General features: G+C 41.7%; 1 protein-coding gene across 2 annotated transcripts in view; it reads right to left on the reverse strand.

Annotated features, from left to right (window-relative positions):
* The window catches only part of EPHA4 (EPH receptor A4), a 133,658-nt gene that overhangs the window by 54,205 nt on the left and 53,727 nt on the right, over positions 1-25,726 (reverse strand). For both annotated transcript variants that reach the window (XM_037524128.2, XM_037524129.2), the window contains exons 4-5: positions 17,065-17,220; positions 1,761-2,099 (exon numbers count right to left, since the gene is read on the reverse strand). In XM_037524128.2, coding sequence (XP_037380025.1) covers positions 1,761-2,099; positions 17,065-17,220 — 495 coding nt within the window. The remainder of the gene's footprint in view (positions 1-1,760; positions 2,100-17,064; positions 17,221-25,726) is intronic.

Here is a 25,726-nt window from a genome sequence, read left to right on the forward strand (position 1 = left end):
CCTGGTGGCGCAGGTAGTTGAGTGCAGCACTGTGAAGCTGTCTGCAGCCCAGCCGGCCGGGGGAGAATCCCACATAGCGCAGCAAACATCTCCTGTCTTGCCGCTGCTCCCCTCAGCAATGTGCTTCAGTGGATCTGCCTGTTCTGTTCCCTACTCTGTCTCTGGTGAATCCTCTCACCCTCCCACACATCTGACCTGTACCCCAGTTCTTGTATGCATGAATAAACAAATCTTTAAAAAAAATAAAAACTTACCATAAAAAAAACAACCTACTAAATCATCTTAGTCTTTGTCAAAAAATACAGCCAATCACCACCAATGGCGTACACAACCAGAAAGTACACAATTACAAGACAATTACAAGACACAAGAATAAACAAATGATCTATTTACACCACAGGTTTTAAAAGATGGGCCACATTTGTGTGATTGAAGCTCCATTCTGGTAAGATTTGCCTTTCTAGCTCCAGGTCAAGATCTCCACCAAGTCTTACCTTTTTTATTTATTCAATAAAGTTCAGGGGAAAGTGAAAAAAATAATGAGCTTTGGATCAGGACACTGGAATACTTTTCACTGTAGGATCAATTAGTACAGATATATTTTTCTTAACTATTGAGTGCACTTACTGAAACATTCATTTAAGAGAAAAGTACAGGAAGAGGTGATAGGATTGCTGGCAACTTATAATTCTTTTCCGGTGAAGTTTGTTGTTCTTAAGAGCTACAGTGCTTTTGTTCTGCTCCTTTTTTACTCTCCAGAAATAAATAAGAGGGAGTCTGCAATGTGAAAACTGTGACAAAAATCTCAGATTGAAAATTAGCAAGAGTAAACGTGGAAGCTTTCTGCAAAGAACAAGACTGAGTCAGATCCAGACACAGAGCTCAAAAAGTCAGACTCCACAGATCCAGAATCTGTATTTTATTATTATTTTTTAATTTACTTATTGTTATTGAAGTACCATTGTTTCACATCCTTGCCACTGTTTTGACAGTAAAAAGCAGGTAGTTAAGTCTTCCTAACAGTTACGAATAAACTCAGCAGAAACACATCTTGAACAGAAAATGATTTCCTAGCCTGCCTGAGAAGAGAAAAATGGTATAGGAAATGAGGTAAATTAGCTCTCTCTCCCACATGTCAATTATGGATTCAATTATGAAAGTGGTTGCAAAACTACTATGTGTTTAGAGGAAAACTGTGTCAACCACACAGATAAAAGCTGTCCATGGGACCCAGCCACTGTTCACATGGTGATGACACAGATCCATGTCGATTACTTTCTAAATTTTAAAATTAATATAACAACATCAAAGCTGTAGCTGCTAATACTTCTGTTGGAAAAAAATAGCTAAGACCAGTATAACCCTCTGTAATAGTAAAGATTTAGTTCATTATCCTAAATGATCTATAAATGTGCAAATGTCCCACAATGCAACTTGTGGTAAATGGTGGCAGGGATCCCCAGCAAGAGCCCAGCATGAGTGACCCAGCTCATAAGACTCCAGCCTAGCCCTGTCTTGGTCCTCATTTCATTTCCACGACTTAGCACAAGGACGTGCCATATGCAGTGTGCAAAAAAATACTTGCTGAATGAATAAATGTCCTTCTAAGTATCTTCTGTATTATAACACAACTCACGGGTTTATAATTAGATCCCAAAAGTTCTACTTTGGTTGTAGAACATTAATATCATTCAGGGGTAGCAACTTAAGCCCCTCCTCCCCACCCTTAGACCATACAATAAAGTGGATCAGATTCCTACCTGCTTGGTTGGTCGTCACGGTGACAGACACAGACTGGTCCGGGCTCGGGTTATACTTGGACACTCCATTCACTGCCCAGATTTCAAAAGTATAGTTGGTATGAGCGAGGAGGTCAGTGATGGAGACCTTGGTGGACTTCAGGCCATTCTGCTGTGGGGTGTAGTGGACACCGCTTCCACAGGGCCGGCACTTGCTGGAATCCCCAGCTCCACACTTCTTGCAAACCACGTTGTAGGAAATGTCCTGGCGGCCACCTGTGTTCTGAGGACTGCTCCACTCCAAGTTCACCGATGTCTCGTTGACATTTGAAATCAAGTTGAGGGGAGCGGAGGGTGGGCCTGGAAACAGAAAAGCAACAACAATATTTTCACACCGAGAACGGACACCAACCCCTTGGGCTCTCTGAGCATGCGTTTGTCTCTGAAGCTTTGGGAGGTCAGGTGGACCCACTTGGCGAAGAAAGCACAAAGCAAAACACGGTATCAGAAAGATCTCTTGAAAGGACAGTGAGATAGAAGCTGGGAAAAGTGTCATCCTCTCTGCTCTGCAAACAAACGCTGTGATGTGAAATCTCCGCAAATGGGCCCCGAGTCCAGGCTTTCTCTCTGAAGTGGCAGGAAAATATAACTTATCTAGTTTCCATCTTACTATCTTGAAAAAATGGGTACTTGAATGTGATTCTAGTTCCCAGGGCTGTTGTGGGACTCTGGCAAATTAATAGTTAGGCACCAGTTTTAAAGATAAATGATGACTCCTAAGTATACCATGTCATCAATATGGAATAAAATTAACTGAATTGTATAGCTACGCCTCTTCAGTTCAGCATGGCAGTTGAGGGTTAATTTGTTTGTAGGCAATTAAATAGGAACTGGTTTAACCTGGTTGCAGAGGGGAGGGGAGAAGACAGTTGGGAGATCTCAACGCTGAGCAGAACTAGAACAAGGCTCCCGGGCCCCTCGCCTGCCCTTCGGCTGATGGTGGCTGATGAGCCCTTGCAAAGAAGTTCATTCCCACTGACACCTGAGCTTCTGAAACATACATGGTGGTGGCGGGGATTGCAAAACAGAACAAATGATTGAGAACAACAGAGTAGTTGGTTTAAAAAATAATACTAAAATCTAGTTATTAATAAATAGCTGATGAAGCATTACTAATGATTATTAATAATGACAACCCTGATGAATAAGAGCCATAATGGACCCTCACTTGCTTCTTGCTGCAGATGACTAGCGTTGATGAACCAAGAACTGTGGCCCAGACTGCCTTCCAGGAAAAGGCTCAGGGTGGTAGGAAAGGGAAGGAATTTTCCTGTTCTGAGTTGGCTCCGAAGGTTTCAAGGACATCCGGCACTCTCTAATGGGAAATATTTACTCAATGTGACAGTGGGAAAGTTCTCTTTTCCTTCCTCTTTCCCACTTTGTCTTACAATAAAAGAGACAAGTTGGGCCTCCCTGGTAGCACAGGGGTTAAAGTCTTAGCGCTATCAAGCTAGCGCCAGCCACTGTGGCATGAGTTTGCTTCCCAGCCAGGGAGCTGACCCACATGGTGCAGCAGACCTCTCCTGTCTCCCCTGCTGCTCCCCTCAGCAGTGTATTTCAGCAGATCTGCCTGTTCTGCTCCCCACTCTGTCTCTGGTGAATCCTCTCACCCCCCAAAACCTCTGCCTGCACCCCAATTCTTGTATGCATAAAGAAATAAAAATAAATCTTAAAAGAAGAGAAGTTTTAATGAAAATTTTGAGGTTTCTTGCTCACTGTATCTATTCTACATCTATTTTGTGTTTTTTTTTTGTAATGATGACTTTGAAGGAAATTTGCTCATGAGCCTCAAGAAAAGGAAGTTAACTGGATGCCTGCATGCACTTGGGAGAGGCGCTAGTCAGTCAATCAGAATGATGTACTGCTCCAAAGTCGAGAGAGACTTGGAAAGAGTAACCTACAGAGGAGTCATATTCAATGTTTATCACAACTCCTGTGGCGAAAGACCAAAGGATCTTGGTGGTCACAATGACTAAGGGTAATTCACTTGCCTCTTCTTTTTATGCAACTGAATTGAAGACTTTATTTGAGGAGGGTAAGCAGGGCCTCCTTATTTGCCCCCATGACTAATTACCAACAAGTATCTTAGTATTAAGATGTGCTCTTCATTGCATTAATTGTAAAGGAAGAAATATGCTATAAAATTTGCCTTGAAGGTAAGATTCCCTCAAAACAGCCTCAGAAAGGAAGCATGAATGCTTCTCCTGTGTAGATATCACATTTGTGTTCATAGTCCTTATCCCAGAGAGATGACAATGGGGTGAAATAAGTTGATTTTGAATAAAAGAGTAGTTATTTAAAATCACAGAGTCCTAGAGCAGATAAGATGATTTAGATCACTTAGTCAAATATCCTCATTTTAAAGATGAGGAAATTGAGACCCAGAAAGTGGATTTGATAAAATTTCATGCAACCTAGTGACAGAATCTGACTGAAATCCAAACTATGGACTCCCCTCTGGAGTTATTTCCACGCCTGCATGAAAGGTGCATAGTAGCAACAAATCAGTAGTTTCAAAGTTCAAGACATAAAGATAGGAAAAGGGGGTGTATCTTCAATCCCGTTGGAATTCTGTAGACTTTTGCCACCATTACGAGTCCACAGCTGAAGCCGAACGACAACCACTTGTTTACACAATGGACCAGTCCTGGTTCTTACTTCGCTGTGACTTCTGGGGTTAAATAAGAGTAACTCTTAAATCCATTAACCTCCTTGCCAAGGTTCCTAGTCCATTTTCACATGGGAAAATGCAACACAATGAATCAAGAGCTTGCAGAAGCAAAAAGTCAGTAATTAGTATGTAGGACTGGGCATGGCAGTGTCTAAACAGAGAAGAAATGGAGCAGAAAACTAAATGGTCACTGGACTCAAGATATAACACTGCCACGTGAAAAAAAAAAATACAAAAATGCTGCAGAATTTCACAATGAAGAGTTGGCACGAAAACACATGGTCATCTAGGTGAGTCCTGTGAAGACCCTGGGGTAGTCAAAAGGGAAGGCAGAGGAACAGGTAAGTCCAAGTTCAATGCTGCCTCCATCAATGGTTGGGTGGATTATACTGTTTTGCTGCCACAATAAGCAAGTGTTGCTATAAAGCTATCCATGGCACTGCAGCATGAGTTTGATCCCCAGTCAGGGAGCTACCCACATGGTGCAGCAGACCTCTCCTGCCTCACCCACTGCTCCCCTCAGCAGTGTGTTTCAGTAGATCTGCCTGCTCTGCTCCCCACTCTGTCTCTAGTGAATCCTCTCACTCCCCGCCCCTCTGGCCTACACCCCAGCTCTTACAGGCATAAATAAATAAAAATAAATCTTTTTTTAAAAAATGCTTTAGAAAGAGTGGGGTGTAGGGAGGACTATCCAAATAATTATTCTCTATTCAAATAATTATTGAGTGTCTAATATTTGCAACTGGCTCTAGGTGGGAACAGCAGAGGGGGGAAAATTTCTGATTCAAAAACGTCTCTGGGTGAGAGAAGGAAGGGACAGGGATGCAAATGAGAAAGGAGAGAGTAATGGAAGCAAAATGTGTGTTATGTGAGCATCAGAGGCTATAAGGGCACATGCTCTGCTCTTTCTGGTTTTTACAGTTTCATAACCAGCCAGTATGGCTGGAGATTGTAAAATGGGGGCCTATCACTTAAAATCTTGTTATTTGGGATTGATTATGATTGCTTTTCCCATTTTGACTTCATATGCTGATTGATTCAAGCATGAGGCTATGGAAAACCTTATCTCTGCAGAAAGTTAATTTTTAACATTTTCAAAGTGTTGGTTGACATTTTCCTTGTGGTCCTTATGCACGTCTTAATATTAAAAAAATTAGTTTTTAATTACACTTTTCCTTTTAACTTGATATCAAAATTAAGACAGTGTTAAATATAAATCCATCAAACACTAAAGGATATTTAAACAAAAACAAATGTCCTTCCTTTTCATATTTTGGTTTTATTTGTAAAACCCCCTTGAAAGTAATATATAAGTCTACTGGATTCTATGCTTCCAATAAAGGGGCTGCGTATTAAACTATCTTAAAGTGACACTACCAGAACTGAAAGTCAAATGCAATATTTAATTTATGCACCCTTAAGAGCAGCATGCAACAAATATTTCTCTGTGAAAGACCCCATAGTCAAATATCTTAGATGTTATGGATCATTTGGTGTCTGTTGCAATTCTGCACTGTGTCTCAAAACAGCCAAAGACAATAGTGAAACAATTGGGTGTGGCTGTGCTCCAAGAAAAATTTTTTTGCAAGAATAGTTGGTAACAGAATTTGGCCTCAGGTCAGAGTTTACCAGTCCTGCTGCTACAGGCTGGTAATTTGATGGGTGTAACAACCACCCTTAGCAGAAAGGTGATCACCAAAATTCTCATTAATTTTTTAACCTAATTCTAGGGACTTTTAGTTCTCCCTGAACTGATCTTGGTCCAAGGTGCCCTGATTTACACATTTACCATTTACAAAAGCCCAGATAACTTTGGCATCTAGTGCTCAAGTTACCTTCATTGACAAAGAAGGAATAAAATGTATGAAATATTAGGGCCTATTTCCTGAGTTCTCATTGCTATAGTGAAATGGTCACTGAATTTCTTGCTGCTGTGGATAAATTTAATGAACATCCATTCGCTTCACTGGTGTGAAATACTTTCTGTATTGCACAGCAGGTACCGGTGAAAGGTGCGAATAATGGGTAATTATTATTTTCTAGTGGAATGTCAACTTGCATTCAGTTGACAGGAGTTTGACAGCATGAAGTCCCAAAGAAACTATAGCCAAATTACAAGTGAAGCAAAGGACGATCATATCACATCATATCATAAAATATCATATCATGTAATATCATAAAAGGAATCTTGATCTTCCTTAACCTCTCATGTGTTCTCCAGTGGGAAAAGACATGTGTGCAGAAATGAACCATACACTATCTAGGAGAAATTAAGTAAATGTGGCATTGAAGAAGGGCCATGGAAACATTAAAGGAAATTCCAATAACTTCACAATTCTTAATTCTTCCCTTCCATGTAGAGATTAAAACCTAATTCCTGAGTAGTTTACAGTACATGCTTGTCTTATATGGGGATTTAATAGTTGCCTCATTTAGGACAACCTGATGTTTACGTTTTCACAGGACTTTGTATGAGTCTTAATAATGTCATTCAAAAAGCGTCAGCCAACAGTGAACTGACATCCTAAGAACCTCCAATGTGAAGGAAGAATTTTCTAAAAACCATTCCATGGACCCACCCCTCCCCTCAAGTCTGAAGAGAACATGTCATGTCCTTATAGGAAGGCACTGGAACTTAAACAAAAGATGGTCACCAGCTGCTGATGCAATTTGCAAACTGGATTTGCAAGTGGGTTTTGTTCTGCAAAAGGGTTTAAATCCATATGAACACATGGTATAATGTGCCCCATAAACATGAAACATCTATTTCTTTTTTTATTAATGAATTACCATTTTTATATGTTTTTAAATATTTTGACAGTACAGGTTTTCTCCTTTTAGGTGAGGTCATCGTAGCTCTCCCCCCATCAAAGAGCCCATATTTCTCCTAGCAACTGGAATTCAAGTACTAAAACTTGAATTGTTTAAAACTCACATGTTAGCAAAACTGACAATGTAACTGAAGACCAGGGAGCTCTGGCTGGAATTTTCTCCCTCTTCTCTTTCAATGTCTCCTCCTTATCCCTTCGATCTCACCTCCTCATTCCTGACTACTCAGGCAAGTGCAACCTCCCCCACTTAGAGTTATCCTATCACCTAGTCCTTTATTTTGTGCTTCTAATGTGGGTTGTAACTTATCTTGATTATTATTTATATTCCCAATAGGACAGAAGATGCACAGGAACAGGAATCCTCTCTGTCCTGGTTTCTGACACTAAACTTTGAATTAAGTCAAAGTCCACATTCACTAAGTCCCTGAAGGACAAATAAGTCCATTACGATCCTTCCCAAACATGGTCCAGCCCAGGCTCAGAAGCATCACTGCCACGGCGCTGTGCACGTGTCCAAAGCTGACCCCCCTAAAGGCAATCATGGCAAAAGACTGAAAAAAATTTCAAGTCTGGCACTAAGGCTGGGAGATTGTTGATGGGAAACCAAAATAGCTGGGCTGTTCTAGAGAGCGGTTTCAGAGTTATCACAGACTTTTAAGACTTAAGCGATTTTTAATCACCATTTTCAAATTCAATGTCTGCGCTATGAAATGAATTCCGAATGTGGAAAGAAGCAATCCCCAGGAGCAAGGGTAGAAACGTAACTCTTAAGTGATCAATTTCTTTAAGCACTGCTGTCACCTTGCTAAAATGGCAAGGCAACCCGCACAAGACACCGTGGGTCTCAAGTTCCATCTCATAAGGCTTCATTAATCATGTACAACTTTCGGACTGTCAATAATACTTCAGTGCCTTAGCCGGTCAACCCTCCGACCCTTCACATAAGCCTCCGTTAATCTCTCTCCAGCTGAAGAGAAAGACAGGTTAGAAGGCAGAGTAAACAGTTAGGGTGTGTAAGTTTTGACTGAAGGAAAGCCCATGCATCCCCCTGACAGTTGTATATGTTGCTACCACTAATTGCTTTCTCTCAGCCTCCCTGCTGGGGATTAGTTTACATAAAGACTGCTGCTCAGGGACACCTATTCCCAGATATATGGACAGCACATAACCTTTTATCAAGGAAGTCTATGTAAGTTTTAACAATGAATGGAGCCAAAGCAGAACTGCCCATTATTAAAAAACAGAAGCCTCTAGATGGACCAATCGTGTATCATGAAAAATTCTTGGCTCCCTGTACAGGTAACTCCCTGCTTGAATTCTGCTACTCTCTAGTTTTCTGGTTTATTCTCTTTTGTCTTTTCTTTACGGGATTAACTGGGGTTTTGGTTCCTTTAAGATAGCCAATGTGTGACTGAATTACTTTATAAAGCCAATGCCCCATTATCCAGGAAGAAGCCACCACTGAAAGACTGAGAAAAGTAGTATTTTCTTCAAATTATATTACTTTATATTGAGGTCACATGCTTTACAACTGTAGATGACATAGGGGCATATAGGTTCACACCTCTTCAGATGTGTATAATCATACCACACCATCACCCAAGGAGCCATCATCCCTCACCTCGTCCATCAAGGCCCCTCCCCACTTTGCTCCCCACTCCCTTCCCTCCCTCTCTGGAGCCTCCTTCTGCAGTCAGAATTCCAGGGTTGCTTTGGGTTTAGTTTCGCCTGTTCCTTTGTTTTGTTTCTTTATATTCCACATGCGAATGAAATCATCTGGTATTTTGTCTTTCCCCTTTCTATTATTTTGCTTAGACCATATGTATGTATGTGTATATGTGTGTTTTACGTATATATGTGTGTGTGTGTATATATATATATATATATATAAAATCATGAGAATTTTGCTTTAGAATTAGCTAGGCTATGAATTCATGGACATGCTTACATGGAACTCTTTCACTCTTTATCTTATTTAATCCCCATACTAAAAACCTGTCAGAAAAGCATTTATTACCTGCAGCAATCTGATGACCAAAAACTAAGAAAAGTTAAGCAGCTCGCCCAAATTCATAGAGACATGTTCAAAGTACCGATCAGAAATCATGACTGCAAGGTGAAGATGACCCCTGTCACATATATACATACTATTCGGAGAAAAAAATAAAACCAAACTACTAATTCTTTATGGAACCATCTGGAAAGTTCCCAATTTTCTCTGATCTCCCCAGAGTTACACTTCTCAGAGCTTCCCTGTCCATGCTGAAGGTGACTGCCTTGGCTTCCTGAAGGGTGTTCTTGTTCTGTTAAGAGTTTCTTCTCTGCCTGGTTCTTGCCTTCCACATGAGAGGGCAACTAAGGATTTCTGTTGAATGTTCGTTCTTTCGTTATCAAGGGTAAGGGTGGGACAATTATTTCTAGGCAATAGGACTCTTCCCTCAGTTCATTTTTTTCGGAGCTGTAGTTAGCATGTAGAACAAGAGTCAACTATGAGAGGAAATCAAAATGCTGATAGCAAAGCAGGAATCCAGTTCCCGGGGGATCTCAGGGAAGTGCCTATCTAATTGACCCTGTTTCATTGTCACATGCTGTGCACAACCTCTGTATGACTTCCATGAAAAGTGTCAAAAATGCTATCCAGAAATGACAGCCCTCGGCTGATAACAAGCCACTCTTAATTATTCATGGTGGTAGGAAAATTGTAATAAACTGGCTAAATGGCTTTGGCAGATTTTTCCAGTCTTTCACTTAGGCATACATGAATGTTCCCCAAACCTATGCACTGTCCAGCTGAATGCACATGGCACTGTTAATCCAGGTGAAAAGTCTACATTGAGCTGCTTATTCATGTGATATGAGAAGTAGGTTGAAGGTCAAAGAGGAAGGCAACACAGCATTGTTGTAGAACATGGACGTCTGTGAGATGATACCTGATTAAATATCCTGAAGCTTTTAAGAAAAATTTACAAACAACCAAATAGCAAGATCGATTCCTCTGGGACATAATGCCTTCCATTAAGCACACCTGGGATCTTTCCTCTCTCTCCTTAATTGTCTTTGGACAAGAATCCTGCACTTGCATTCTTCAGAGTACTTTGCCCTGTTAACAGTCAAAACACTGAGAGGTAACCAGAAGGAAGACACAAGCATATGGTGTACTCACTGGCCAACGCCAGGCCTTGAACCACTGAGATCTGTGCAGAAACAGCCTGGCAATGGACTGGATGGAAGGCTGAGTCTGAATCATCTTCTGTCTTTGGTGACTTTGATCAGTTTGTACAGTCCGGAGGACAAGCACATGAATCAGCTTATCCTCTGGCTCACAGGCAACTGCACCATATGTTCTGAACTGAAAACCATGCCATGTAATGTGGTGATGGGGGAGTTGGTGTCTCAATTTGAGTTTTTATTCTATGACCAGTGGAATGCAATATGTGGTAAAAGGCATGAAATAACACATTCCCTGGGAAATCTTGAATTCACGAATTTTCATAAAAATAGATTCACAAAAGTCACTGACTGCATGGATGATCAATGTGAAATGGCTAGAGATCAGCCAATGGGTCTTCAGGAACACTTTCATCAATAAATCAGGGGAACCTTTGGTCTTTGTTCTTACACTTCCGCTAACCTAGTGTTTCTCCAGAGTTAACTGTGCTCCCATTGATCAATTTCATGCAATGTCCTCCCGCTCTCCATTATACTGCGAGTTACTTGCAGCTCTAAAGCAAAACGAAATATGCTTTTGGATGGAAAAAAAGTGCAGTTCAGTTGAAACTGAAGGCTGCCTTTCATCCTATGGTTTATACATCAAAGCCTCATTCCAGACATCCTTCCCCAAATCCCTTCGTCGGACTATTAAGCATGTAAATCTTTGGGGTAAAGAATTGAACTGAACATCAGTGGCACCTTCAAGGGTTTGTTTAAAAATGGATATAAGATTTCCAAAATTAAAGAACTTAAAAAAAAAAAAAAGCTTCTCTCTGCTCATGACCTTGGAAACAAGGAAGGAAGATGTTATTTTAATTTGCATTCAAATTTTAACAACACAGTCACACGGCACCACTGGGATCTGCTTAGGGTTCCACTGAAGATTGCTCATCATTTCATTAGGGTTCATTATGTTGATAACTGTCAGAAAGCATTAGAAGCAAGGACTCTGAGTAATAGAACTGAGATGGTAATTTTAAAGCAGTGCACTTTCTGGAGGAAATACAGTGGGCCCCTAAATTCAATTAGAAAAGGTAAATGTAAAGATCCAATAAGTGTTTGGTTTGTTTTTTTTGCTGTTTAGAGCTAGGCTATTTCACTGTCTCAATAACCTAAAACCTGCCGAAAGCTTTCTTAAGTCAGGACCTTCCGTCAAAGATTTTGGTAAATTTGCCCTCATTAGCTCTAAGCTCCTTCAGGATAAATTGTCTTAAAAGCTGCAATTTTGGAATATTTTAGGCCGTGTCTAAGTATCAATCAATCAGTCTTTGTTTGTTTGGCGCAGCTGAGTGAATTATTCAAGGCCGTTTACTGGGAGACAGATTTGTGAAGGTCCTTCAAGTTGGCAATCTAAAATAATAATCTCTTATTTACAGAGTGCTCCCAATCACCAGGCTCTAATAAGTCTCATCAAACAAGTTAAATAAAGTACCTAAAAGCGCGAGTACAGATTTTCAATTGAAAAACACAGAAACCCTGCTGGTAATGCTGTTCAGAAGTAAAGGTGGCAAAATAACAAATTAGCTATTTCTTTCTCCACACACCAAGTCAATTTACTACCTTTTTACGATATTTTTTTCCTGACACATTTTGAAACACAACCAGGGTTTGGGAAGGACCTTAAATACAGTCTTGGTTCAACCTCCCAGTGGGGGGCACAGCGAGGTGGGGGAAGAGAAGACTTTTCTCACTTTATTCATTGAACCAGCTCTAAGGACTAAAGGGATCAAGGGCTTTCTGCACAAACATGTGTGACTTCTCCCAGCTGCTGGCTGCCAGCTATGTACCTATGGCAGGGAAAAGAGCCTGCTAGTGAGGGAGATCTGGAGGGGGGTTGGGTTATCTGCAGAGGTAAAGGACATTAATTTCATTAATAAAAATCACGTTGAGATTTCTCCTAAGAAATGACTCATGAAAGAAAAATCCCCTCCTCTGCTTAAATGACATCCTTGTGTGTACAGACTCCGTCTGGCTTTGACAGTGTCACCCAAAATCCTGTTGCCTTTCTTCACTGACCCAGGTGTCTGAGGTGACAATTTACATTTACACATCCTGGCAGCAACCTAGTGGGGACTCTGGAAGAAAATACAGACAAATAAAGCTACACAGTGAGGGTATTTGGTTATGTGGCTGCAAATTAGGTTGGATTTCCTTGATCTCATAGACAAACGAATAGTCAATTTCCATTAAGGGAGAATGTTGAGAACCCTCGGCATATCTTTCCAGAGTCACCACTGAGTTGAAGAATAGTTCTGAAAGTTACAGGCCTGGCCTGCTAACTGATGGACAGGCTCCTGCTGTCCATCAGGGAGACTCGAAGCCCTCATTTCCTACAGCGGTGCATCATAAGCGGCATCTGGGACCTCTCTGGAAACACAGAATCAAAAGCCTGACTTCCCTGCCCTCCCTCCCCCCCAGGTGATTTCCATGCACAGTAACGTTCAAGAAGCACTTTTCTCATTGTCCATTCTAACACATATGGATAATTTTCCTTCCCCACAGGCAGTTAACCTAACCAAAGGCTCCATCCAAAGTCCTCCTAAAGAAACAGTTTATTTACCATCCAACTCTCTGAAGTCCTCAGGCATTGTGGCCAGTGTGAAGAATTTCTTAGGTGGTTCCTCCTAAATTAGCCCATGCTGCTTGTATTCACCTGGTCTAATCGTTCTCCAAGTGAACAAAAACCTGATTTTACAAGTCAGTGGAGCAGAGTCTCTCTTTGGCTAGAAGAATGAGTCTCAGAGAGTGTGTTTTATTTCTTCATTAGTGTGCCGTCACAGTGAGCGATCACTAAACGCAGGGCTGCATAAGAATGCTGGGGTTAAAGACAGCATAATGAACAAAGAAGGCCCCTCATTATCATGGCTGTCAGCACAAGGGAATTGGGTTTGTCACCTGGCTTAACCAACTGGTAAGAACTGATTAGAGGCTGGAATCACTTTGAAAGGATCCCTGATGTTTATGTTCTTTTCCATCCCCACAGCTTGTCAAGAGAATCCGATAAGGCTGGGGGTGGGGGGTGGGCTTCATTCTTTGGGTTATCTGAACAAGAGGTCCTTTGAGAAACAGCCACTGTCTTCTCTGTGGAAATGCCTTTTGCAGGGCTATCCACTAGAATTTTCTTCAGTGATGGAAATATTTCATAGCTGTGTTGTCCAGCATGTCACCACTAAACCCATGTGGCTACTGAAGTCTTAAATACGGCATGTGTCAATGAAATTGAATTTTAAATTTAATGGTAGTGACTTTATAGTTCAATAGGCAAATATGCCTTTGCTACTAGGATGGACAGCCACAGCTGTCAGGGAGAAATCTACAGGGAGAACCAGAGAGTAGAACAAATTCTAATTCTACTGCTTAACTTACTATTCACCAAGTATAGTCACCTCCCTGATATCCCTATCTCAAAGGAGGTCTCTTAAGAGTTGTATGAGGTTAATATTTATTATGTTTAAGAAATGCAGCTAAAAATTCAAGAGTAGTCTCAACCATGGCTGTATGGTAGAAGGTGGTTGGACTTTTGAAAATATTGAAGGCCGAGTCCTGCTCCCAAATATTCCAGGGTGTACAGCACTATTGATAATTGACTTGCGCAGTCAAGGGAAGCAAATCATGTCAGAGAGGGAGGAACATGCCCTGGTAATCGGTCCCAGAGGTAGTTGGGAGAGGAAGTAAAAAGCTGGGGATAAAAGAAGAGAACAAATATGTATTTGATCCCTACCCTGCACCAGACTGTTATCAGTATTTTCTTACTCATTTCTTGAAACAATGCCAGAATTAGATAATGGAACTTGCCAAAGGTTAGATAATGGGACTTGCCTTTTATAGGTGAGGAAACTGGGCTTGGATAGGTTGGACTGCCTGTCAAGTTTACAGTCTTGCCATCAGTATAATCAAGTGTTAAAGGCCAGTATTGCACAAGAGCTTGAGTTAATAAAGTACAAGAGAAGCAGTTCCATGGGACCAGACCAGGAGAAAAGGCCTCTCATACTGCTTTTGTCTTCTCCTCATGGATCTTTTATAAGTGGCACCAAAAGCCACCCAACTTCCTGTGTTAACACTGTCAAAAACACTGCGAAGGGCAATTACTTAAATTTTTAAACTTTCTGGTCCCCCCATAAGCTAAAACAATGCTTCCTTTTCCCCCTGGGCACCCTCAGGAGACACTCATTCCTCCAGACACATGAAGCTCCAAGGGCCGGGCCACTGCACTGACACACATCATGTCAGTTCCAGTAACTCAGGTGTGTGGAGGCCTCTGGGGTGTCCCTGAGCTCCCGTGTAAAGAGCTGCAGTGATGAGGCCTGTGGTCCATGGTTCCCTGGAATGCTGGACAACAAATCAGAATCACTGCAAGGAATAGCAGGTCACCTTGCCAAAGATGAATTTTAGGAAATTTCGCAGCTCTAGCCAGCCTCTTGGGGCTGTCAGCCCACGCTGACGCCCCTGGAGTTTGCCATAATGCCCTAATTCCCATAACTGGAAAATGCCTGGAACTGAATGTGGATAGGGAAAGAGAGATTATTATCAAACTAGTCACACAAAATGGAAAATAGGATGGGAATATTTAGATTGGGAAAGAAAAAGGGTGAGAATTAAGCAAGTCAAAGAACACGGCATCCAGAGAAAGTTCTTAGTCCCTGGAAAGAACAGAAAAAGAAGACAAAGAAGTCTTTGTCCATTTAGGCTGCCACCCAAGACTGGCCCTAGTGTACTCCTTAACTCGCCTGGGGGGCGGGGGGTCAGGCGAGAGAGTCTCCTAGCAGATACTTAAGTCAGTCTTCTGGCTGTGCAGCCTGATCTCCAAGTGGGGGTGAAGTGTTAAGCGTGTACCCTAACATCTCTGAGCTGGCAGTTACCTGTGCTATAAACTGAAGATAATTCTCACTTATGGGCTTGTTATAATAGGAAATCATGTGATAAGGTTTATTGCAAGTACCTAATACGGTACCAGGATATAATTACATCACAGCTATTGTTATAATTGTTGCCATCTCTGGTTATGAAGGAAACAAATGTAGGTTAGAGCTGAAATCTCTCTCCCCACTCCTCTTTTTTTTTTTTTTTTTTAAAGATTTATTTATTTATTCATACAAGCACTGGGTACAGTCAGAAGCGCGGGAAGGTGAGAGAATTCACCAGAGCCAGAGCGGGGAACAGAGCAGGCAGAAGGACCAAAGTACACTGCTGAGGGGAGCAGCGGGCGCGGCAGGAGAGGTCTGCGCGCCATGTGGGACCCTCCTCCGGTGGCCGGGGAGCAGCTGGGGATCGAACCAGCGCTGCAGAGGCTGCGGGCAGCTTTTTGCAACCCAGCGCTCAACCATTGCACCACCAGGGGAGGCCCTCCCCACTCCTCTTAAAGGTAGTATTGACTGGGCAAGACAATGGTCTCGGAGTTGCCTCATCTGAAGTTATTTCTGGTGATCCTGTACTTCTAAATCATGTACCACATTGTAACCCAATGCCCAATGTTGCCTCAAATTAAAAAAAAAAGGAAGGAAATCATCTCTGCCCTAACCACCAAATATTTCTATTTGGCTTCAGGTAGGAGAAGACAGAATTTACAATAGGGAGCAAAATTTTATGCCATAATGTAGCCAATACTAAACTACATTTAGTAACTTCATTTTCCATAGCATGTAAAAAATGAAGTTGATGAATACGGACAACAATGAGAAAGGTGCTCTTGTTAAGTCCATTGGACAGATGTGGAGACTGAGACATAACCAGATAAACAGTCACTCAGCTTCTAAAGGGGTGGGTAGAAAACAAGCCCCAAACTGGAAAGTCTGTGAGCCTGGCCATTGGGCAGGGCCTCCATCCACAGACTCACTGCTGGACACACAGGCAGAATAGCTGGGCCCGCTGTCCCTTCTTCTGCTCCAGGTCACAGCCATGCAGGGGGTGTGAGCAGAGGGACACATATAAGACCAGAAGCGTGCCAAGGAATGCTGTCCACATAAAGTATGAGAAAAGGTTTTTCTACGCCCCTGCATACCAGGGTGCCAACCCCAGCCACTCATAGCCCAGCCTTTACTAAGTGTCTATCATTAAGCAAGCATTTATTAGGATCCGGGCCCAGGTGTTACAAATACAAAACTATGAAGAAAGACGGAAGGGGGTAATGACAGCACAAGCTATGACCTCAGTGCCCAGAACTGAAACCACTTGCCCACACGTGAGCCCATCCTCGGGACTTTGCCCTCTACCTGTTTCCCCTGCAGCTGTCAAGCTTCCCCCAGAGTCCTCAAGGAGACGGTGAAACCATTTATAAATTCCAATCTCAGCTCTAATTACACTGTCAGACAAGCACTGAATGCTCAATCTTAGCTCCACAGAGTAGTCTGTTGGCAGCTGTGCCTTCTGAAGGCAACCAGAACAGCAAGATCCTTTCTTTTCATAAGCATTTCCCCTGCTATGATTGAGAAAAGATGCAAGTTTGATCTCATTTGCCCCCTGCGTGGTTATCCTGGGAGAAGACCTGGCAGCACCCTGCTAGGTGGAAATGAAAGCTGTTGGCACTGCAGAAATGAGGGACGAGGATACAACTTACGGGTGCAGGGCATCGAGGCAGCATCATTGTCAGCTCTGAAAAAGCCACGGTCACAGGTGCATGATGTGGCTCCTTCCCAGACAGAGTAGCTGTGGGGCGGGCACTTGGCACAGGTGGCATCTGTGGAGAGGGCCTTGTAATATCCGATTTTGCAGGCTAAAGGAAAGAAGAAAAAACAAATCCATGTAAATCAGTGCTCACACTGCAGAGCAAACCGCAAAGAAGGGAGACTTTTCTGCTACTCCCCAGTGACCATCTGGCTGCAGATGCAGATAAAGCAACCAAAAACATTAATTGATTCCTTAAAATGTCATTCTGAAAATGTCATCAACATTCCTGTTCAGGTGGAAAGGAGCGCTATGGAAGAAATGTCCTTAAAACTGGTAGAATCAGGTAAAATGGGTGCTCAAGTGTTTCAGGGCATGTGCCAGGTAGCCTGCATGCATGTGTGCTGTTGTTTAATCCCCACCATGCCCCTTTTCCATCCATGTTTCCAGCCTTACTTAGAAACTAGGAATACTAGGGCTTTTGATTTGCAAATTGCTAGTTCTGTACATTTGCAAATGCCAGGGTCCAGCTTTGACCCCAAGTCAAAGCCTGACTCCCAAGCTTGTACTCTTCACCACTTGCTATGCAATCTGAGCACACGGTCTTGAACCAACCAATTGGAAGAGTGTCCAAGTGCTAAGAAAAAATCGGTTGGTGATTAGATCCCAATTACAGCTACCGAGAGGCTCAAAGTAAAAGGCCGACAAAAGAAAGCAAGCAGAAAAGAAGAGTTGATAAGACAAGAAATTTCATGGCAAAGGACAATAAAGTATGTATAGTAGAGTCTGGAATTCAACAGGTTAAGGCCATTTTTTTTAAGATCTGCAGATACAATTTGTGACGTGTTCTCCATGACTTGACCTTACAAACCCCTCATTGACACCTAGGCCTGCTTGTACTAATGTGGACTCAACACTTCTGTGAATCCCCCCCCCCCCACACACACACAAAAACAACTAATTGAGACTGGCTGGCTCCACCATTTTTTTTTTATCTCCCACACCCTTCAGGGTCAACTCCTAAGACAACCACAACCGGAAATAAAAATTGACCAGCACCATCAGTCATAAACCCGCATAGACAAGACCATAAAAAAATAGTTATTTCATAAGAGTGAAGGTGAAAAAAAAAAAGTGACAGTTCAGTTACCCACAACCTTTTCAGTATGATTCACTCTCAAGTCTCTCCATTTATCATTTCCATAGGATGTTTCTATGCCATTAAGAATACCAGATGCAGAAGGACCCACCACCCAATCACCAAGAGACCACCCAAGCTGGCAATCCAGACCTTATGCAAATGAGAGGGAAAAAAATTCTACAAAACTGCTCTATTCTTTGGGGAGATAGGGTGCCATCCCTCTGCCGTTACTCATCCATCAAGCATCTGTACTGGCTTCCAGTTGAAGTCTGTTCCACCCTCTTGCACATCCTGTTGGTATTTTCTTAATCACACTCTCTAAAGACAGGCGGAAAGGGAGTTCAGCAGAAGCTCCAGAAAAGCACCCAGTTACTTCTACCATTATTAACTAAAGTTGTTTATGGAATTTCCTTTAACGAGCTCAGACTTTATGATGTGTGGAGCACCGACAATAAAAGCACTCGGAGATCTATCTCTCCCTTATTTGCTTTCGTCTTTTCACTGGACCGGAGCATCTTAGAATAACAAGCTGCTCCAATGACTGTGATTTACTGCCTCCAGTTTATACATATCATATCATTAGAGAAGGTTCAACATCCAAGCCACTTTTTGATCACACTTTAGATAGCCCCAGATTTGCAGTGAGAATCTGAAGCCCTGGCTATGGCAGGAAGAAACACTGAGGGCCAAGCACGTCTTTCCATGGCAACATGAAGCTTCCCTGAGCCAGGACACAGCCCACTGGATCCACCTGTCACTGAGTCCTTCACAGCTGACGAAGGAAACTTGTGGAGACCTGGCAGCTTGGTGTGAGGACTGCCAAGAAGGCACGAACAGCTCTGGGGTTTTCATATCTGAAAGTAAGAGCATAATGTTCTATGCTCACGACTGACCACTGATGACCTCCATTTCATCAGGTGTCAACATCGAAAAGCTTGCAGCAGAAGGTTGGCTTTATGATTGATTCACTGCAATATGAGAGGACTTTCTAATGCTCGTCAGGAAACAAAGAGGGGGGAGGTTTTGACTTTTCTCCTCAACTTCTAATCGGATAAGACTATATCCAGTTCAAGAATTACAGTCATATTCACACAAATCAAATTACAGGATGTTGTGAATTCCTTAAAGTTCAAAAGATTTTTTATATACACCTTCCGTTGGTGTATATATAGGCACACACATATATGTTAATTTAAGGGAAAAATGAATTTGCGATTCGACACTTTTTCTACTTTTCTTTAAAGCTGCTACTAAAATGTGACCAAAAGGAAAATGTGAATTCATTTGGAGACTACAAAGTTCTAGACCTATTTGGAAAATTGAGGGTGGCTGTTCTTTAAAAACACTATTTTAACTCTCTTTTCCTCTAGCTTTTAGTGCAAGCAGAAAACGCTAAATTGTCATTGTGCTATTTTCGGCAACGCCTGCTACCCTTCTTAACACATTCTTTTGTCTTCAACTACAGGAAGACCATGTTATTAATATTTCAGGATTTCTTAGAAAGGATCTCTTGAAATATAGTAGCGGTTTTTCATGCACACAGCCACTTTGCTGCCTACACACATAAATGACCTACTAAATTAATGGTTCAGTCCATTCGCTTGCTCTGCGTGGGTCACAGCCCTCCAGCACCTGGTGCATGTGTGAGTGAGCCCCACAATTATTCACCATGGACTTCCCCTTCCAGCTTTCTCTGCACCACTCACTCCACACACATCCGATGAAAGGCGTATTTAGTATATAGCAAGCAATGACACGTGATTTCCCAACATTCTCTTTCAGGTAAGAACTATTACACTCTATTTTTGAATGACAATGACTTGATAAGCAAGTTTGCAGAAAGACAAAGTGCACACTCAAGATTCTTCCTCCTGTCCCCTTACTGGTGAGGGGCCACTCCACAGGGACAGAATGAGGGAGCGCCTCCCTTGGGCTTTCAGATATGCCACTGTGGCTAGATTCAAATTCATTTCCTTTGTGTCACCTTGATTAGACTTTCTTTCTGCTGACTTTAAATAAAAGAGGAAGCTAAATGAGGACAAGGAGGAGGAAAATCTTTTTTCGTCTTGGTTCACTGACTCCTAGAATGAGGTTGCACTTCAGGATAGAAGCAAAAAAGATGGATAGGAAACACCTAATTGTCTTTATAAGCATCTTTTAAAACTAATTTATAAAAATAGCTAATTATAGCAATTTCAAGTATTCATTGAGCATTTTATTGTGTTTGCAAGCATTATTTCCAACAACCCTGGATGTCTGTTGCAAAAAAACAAAACAAACAACAAAACTATTGCCATTGGCAAATGAAGAACAGAAGGTTTTATTTACCACATCCAAGAAAACAGGTGAATCAGCCTTTTATTCCGGCCCTTCGTCTTCTAGAAGTTGTATGTAGTTTCATAGGGTTAAGATTGATGTTCACCAAAAATGGGTCACTGGTATAGCAGAGCAGTGGGCAAGCATCTGATGCTGGTGCCCTTCAGTCTGTGACCCACTTTCTAGTTCAAGACCCTTCAATGCAGCATTGTCCAATAAGATAACTGTACTTGCCATATAGGCAGCTACTGACCACGTGAGACACGGTATGTTCAAGTGAAGATAGATTACAAGTGTAAACTACACAAGACTTAGAACCAAAAAAGGTAAAGAATACTATCAATAATCTTGATACTGATTACATATTGAAGCAGTAATATCTTGAACATAAGGAATTAAATAAAATGTATCATTAAACCTAATTTCACATTTTTTTATTTTACCTTTTTTTAATGTGACTATTAAAAAACTTAAACTTATAGATGTGACTTATATTTCTACTGGATAGTGCTACTCTAGAATCAATGCTACTCTAGATTATTGATTCTCCTGTCCACTGTGTATATGCATGTATACACGGGCAGACAGACACTCTTGCAAATGCTGGTTGGTACTGATAGCAGGGAGGGATGTATAGCGATCACTCCCAAGAAGTTTTTTTTCAAAACTTACTCTGAGCTCACCTCAAGGAATCTTGATACACTTCATTTAAGTACCACTCTCAGCCAACTAACTAATTTGAAAAACCTAATTTGAGCTAAAGTACTAACAAATAGACATTAATGAGTTAAAAATTAACTTCCTAGGTAACAAATTTGCATTTTTATATGGAGTCTCTGGAAGGTCAAAGCTGAAATTCAAGCCAGTGGCTCTCTTGGGGGAGCTTGAATCATTTATGCCAACTGGTCCATAGGGAACATTTGACTCTGGGAGACCTGCAAGTTCCTCCAACCTCTTGCTGTGGGCGTGAAGTTAAACACACACTTCCAAACATCATCTCCAGGGAGCTCTGCCTTTGGGGTACTGGATATGTAGCAAGTTACCTGTGCTTATGAACCTATTTTAGAAGCATCACCCTCCCTAAAAGGCTACAATCAAATTAGTTCTCTCATTAATTGTTCACTTACTATTTATTACAGTAAGTCATTATTCAAATTCATTGGTAGGATCTTGGAAACTGTGACTTTAAGTGAAACGATGTCGCAAAACCAATTTTACCACCAGTTAACTGATAAAAACAAAAGTTAATTTCCCACAATATACTTCTGGTCACAAAAACATCACCAAATTTCTAAATAAGACCCAAAACACTTCTAATATGAAACAATCATTTGGTGGTCATTCATTTGTGACCTTCTTAATCTCATTCAAGGTCATGGAGGACTGGAACCTATGCTGGCAACTTGGGGTGCAAGATGGGACCCACCCCCCTACAGGAAGCTCTTTTATCACAAGAAACATCTCTCTCCGTCTCTCTCTCTCTCTCTCTCTCTCTCTCTCTCTCTCTCTCTCTCACTCACACACACACACACACACACACACACACACACACACACTGGGGCTGTAAAATGTCCCCAGAAAACCCACGCCAACATGGGGAGAGGGCACAATTCCACACAGTGGTGAGAGGATTCACCAGAATCAGAGCGGGGAACAGAACAGGCAGACTGACTGAAAATACTGCTGAGGGGAACGGCGGGTAAGACAGGAGAGGTCTGCTGTGCCAGGTGAATTGCTCCCTGGCCGGCCTGGGATTGAACTTGTGCTGTAGAGGCTCCAGATAGCTTCACAGTGCTGAAGTGCTTAACCCCTTGCGCCACCAGGAGGCCCAACAGAAAGTCAGATTTTTGAAAGGAGTTTAAAGATATCTAATCCAGATCAACCAACATTCCTATAAAGAGCCAGATTATTAAATAGCTTAGGCTTTGCAGACAAAGAGGAAGACCAAGGATATTACATAGTTCCTGACACAGCAATATAAAAATCTAACAAATTTTAATACTTTTTTTAATTGATGGAATTCAAAGTATGATAGTAAATACTATTTATAAAGATAATACAGATTGACCTGTGAGAAGAATTCTTATCCGGAAGGAAAACATTTCACTCAAATGGGTTTTAAAGAAAATTGAATCTATTGGAAAAACCATCTATAAAAAACATGGTCAGCTTTCAGACCATCCAAAAACAGATGGCAGGCCCAAGAGCCACACTTTGCTGAAATACTTTGCCAACACTTGATCTACTTCCAAGATACTCATTTTTGAGATGAATGATTTGTCCATGTTTCCTTCCTTCTAGAGCTTGCCAGGATCAAGTCTGGAATCCAGGTTCCTTGATCTGTTACCCTGCAGTGTCTTCCTGAATTTTCCAAAGACAAAGGTTAACAAAGAACACTTTCTTACCAACGTACAAAAGAATCAACTTTGCATTAATTATTTACTAGGGAACTGGTTCCACTACACACTATTTTCAGCAAATTTACTTTTAAATTCATAGTATTGATAAAATGATATAGCTGGATTTGAGGGAGACTTTGCTTAAACACTTCACATTTCTGCCATAAACACGATGATTAATTTTAATTTTACATTGTCTTAGGGCTTTTCTTTTGGGGAATCTTAAGCTTAAATTGTTTTCATCTATGAAATTAAAAAAAGATAATAACTCCAATTTTTTGGTTTATGAGCAACAAAGATCACAGAACAAATGAAATAGCAGAGAAATGCTTTGTATTTACAACCGCTATACACCAGTCCTGCCTGACCTGTCTAGCAATGGGATGAGTTTACTCCCAAACCCAACTCAAGGGGCTGCATAGGCAGAAGTGTTTATGCGCTTTGAAAGCTATAGCTGATGTCTGAGGTCATTCAGCGTGGCCTCAGCTCTAGTTTGGGACAAAGCAGGGCCATTTAAGTGACAATAAGCTGGGTTGCAGCTTGGAATGCCCAGCTTCTGTTCTTAGCAGCATTCATTCTGAGTTTAGCAAGCATCAGAAGGACTTGGAGAACTTGTTTAGAAACCAATTACTGGGCCCCAATCAAAATTTAGGATTTTTTTGATGGGGCCTGAGAATTTGCAGTTCTGAGAAATTTCCAGGTTGACAACAGTGCTCTGTCCTAGGGAGCCCACTTTGAGAGCCATAACCCAGCAAATAATAAACAGACCTTAAGTAAAACTGTCAAAGAGCAGTTTGGCTCAAATTAGCTAAAACCATCTAATTCTCCTCTTAGTGCTCAATGCTACAGGGAATTAAAGCTGAGCCTAATTATTTCAGGGGAAGAATAATTGGTTTTGGAGTCAGGAGATGGCATGCCGGAAATTTGAAATATTTGAAAGATAAAGAACGATGACTTCCTTGAAAATTTAAATTATTCTTCCAACCTTTATAATGACACCTTGTAATAACCCCCACCATTAAGAACTGATCTTGTTGTAGATAAAAATGAATTAATCCAGGGCCTCCCCTGGTGGTGCAGGCAGTTGAGCGCTGTGCTGCGAAGCTGTCCGCAGCCTCTGCATCACCTGTTCGATCCCGGCCGGCCGGCGAGGGTCCCCCATGGTGCATCAGACCTCTCCTGTCTCGCCCGCTGCTCCCCTCAGCAGTGTATTTCATCAGTCTGCCTGTTCTGCTCCCCACTCTGTCTCGTGGGTCCTCTCACCCTCCCCTGCATCTGGCCTGTACCCTGGTTCTTGTATAAAATAAAATAAATCCTTTAAAAAAATGAATTAATCCAAAAGAAAGACAAATGGAAATAGACACACACACACACACACAGCATTGTGAAGATAAGGTTGCCAGGCAAAGTCCAAAGGAAACTTAGCTAAACAAGTGCTGTCTCGGAAAGTAGTCAATCCTGAATGCCAGTGCTGTGACCTGACCACCATCACTGTCCCCCAGCACTGCCGTCAAAGCTATTCAGGGCGCAATTAATCCTCACTTGTTTGATTTGAAAACACCCTTCTTCTGTTATCTGTAAGTTCAGAGTGGTAACACCAGGTCTTTCAAAATTATTAAAGAAACTCGATTATGTGGGGATTTTAAAAATACACTCTGGGGGAAATATTTTCCAAAAGATCATTGTAAAACTAGAAATGCAAGTTTATCTCATTCATATCTCAAGGTGGGATTCTTCTTGGAAACAACTGAGTAACATGTAAACCATAAGTACACTTGTGACACCTCCGATGCCGGTCACTGTTCATTGTCAGTATCCTCACCATGCTATTTTGAAATGGATTTAGGGGTGATGAAGAGACAGAAAGGGTCAAAGAGAAGGAAAATGCTTTATTTCAGTTACCTTAATCAAGTTCATAAAAAATATGTTGGAATTCTTTTTAAAGTTTAGGGTGTTTAGGACAGAGATGTTTCATGATCAGAAACAGCAAAAGGAAAGGAAGACAAAGGCAAAAAATAAACTAGAAACAAATCATTGCTCCTCTTCTGCCTAACATCCATACTCCCTGTCTGATTTCCTTTCATGCCGCATGTAATTTATAACAGACGGCGGGGACTTGATGGGACAGGCCAGAACTCCCACCCAGAATCGTATAGACCCGAATCTGGATCTGAGCCTGACATTTATTAGACGTGTGAGCCAGAAGAAAACGCTTAACTGCTCCGACTTCTGTTTTCTCTTCTGCAGAGCTGATGTGGAATTAAATGAGATGGTACATGTGGGGGCGAACTGGAGCCCAGTGCCTGGTCCACATCAGCTACTCACTTGACAGGCCACTTGTTATTACTACAGCTTGATCCAAGTGGCTATAAGAGATGAGTTTAGTGCAGATAATCCATGCACTAAACTTCATCCATTTTTTAAAATTCATTTTTCACATCATTTTTCATTTTTAAACAATGTTTGCTTGCCCTCCCTCCCGAGGTAGTAGTCCCCACAAAATTTCCTTCACCAATGCACCCGTGCACCATCACCACAGTCCCCTGTGCTCCTCCCTCCCTCCCTTTGGTCCCTCTTCCTCCCCTACAGGATGTCTCTCCATCCATTTTTTTAAAAGATTTATTTATTTATATAAGAGCCGGGGTACAAGTCAGAGGTGGAGGAGGGTGAGAGGATTCACTAGAGGCAGAGTGGGGAACAGAACAGGCAGACTGACTGAAATACACTGCTGAGGGGAACAGCGGGAGAGACAGGAGAGG

The sequence above is a fragment of the Talpa occidentalis genome, unplaced genomic scaffold, assembly GCF_014898055.3.
Source record: "Talpa occidentalis isolate TD23 unplaced genomic scaffold, MPIMG_talOcc4v2.1 talOcc4.3, whole genome shotgun sequence".
NCBI classification, from domain to species: Eukaryota; Metazoa; Chordata; class Mammalia; order Eulipotyphla; family Talpidae; genus Talpa; species Talpa occidentalis.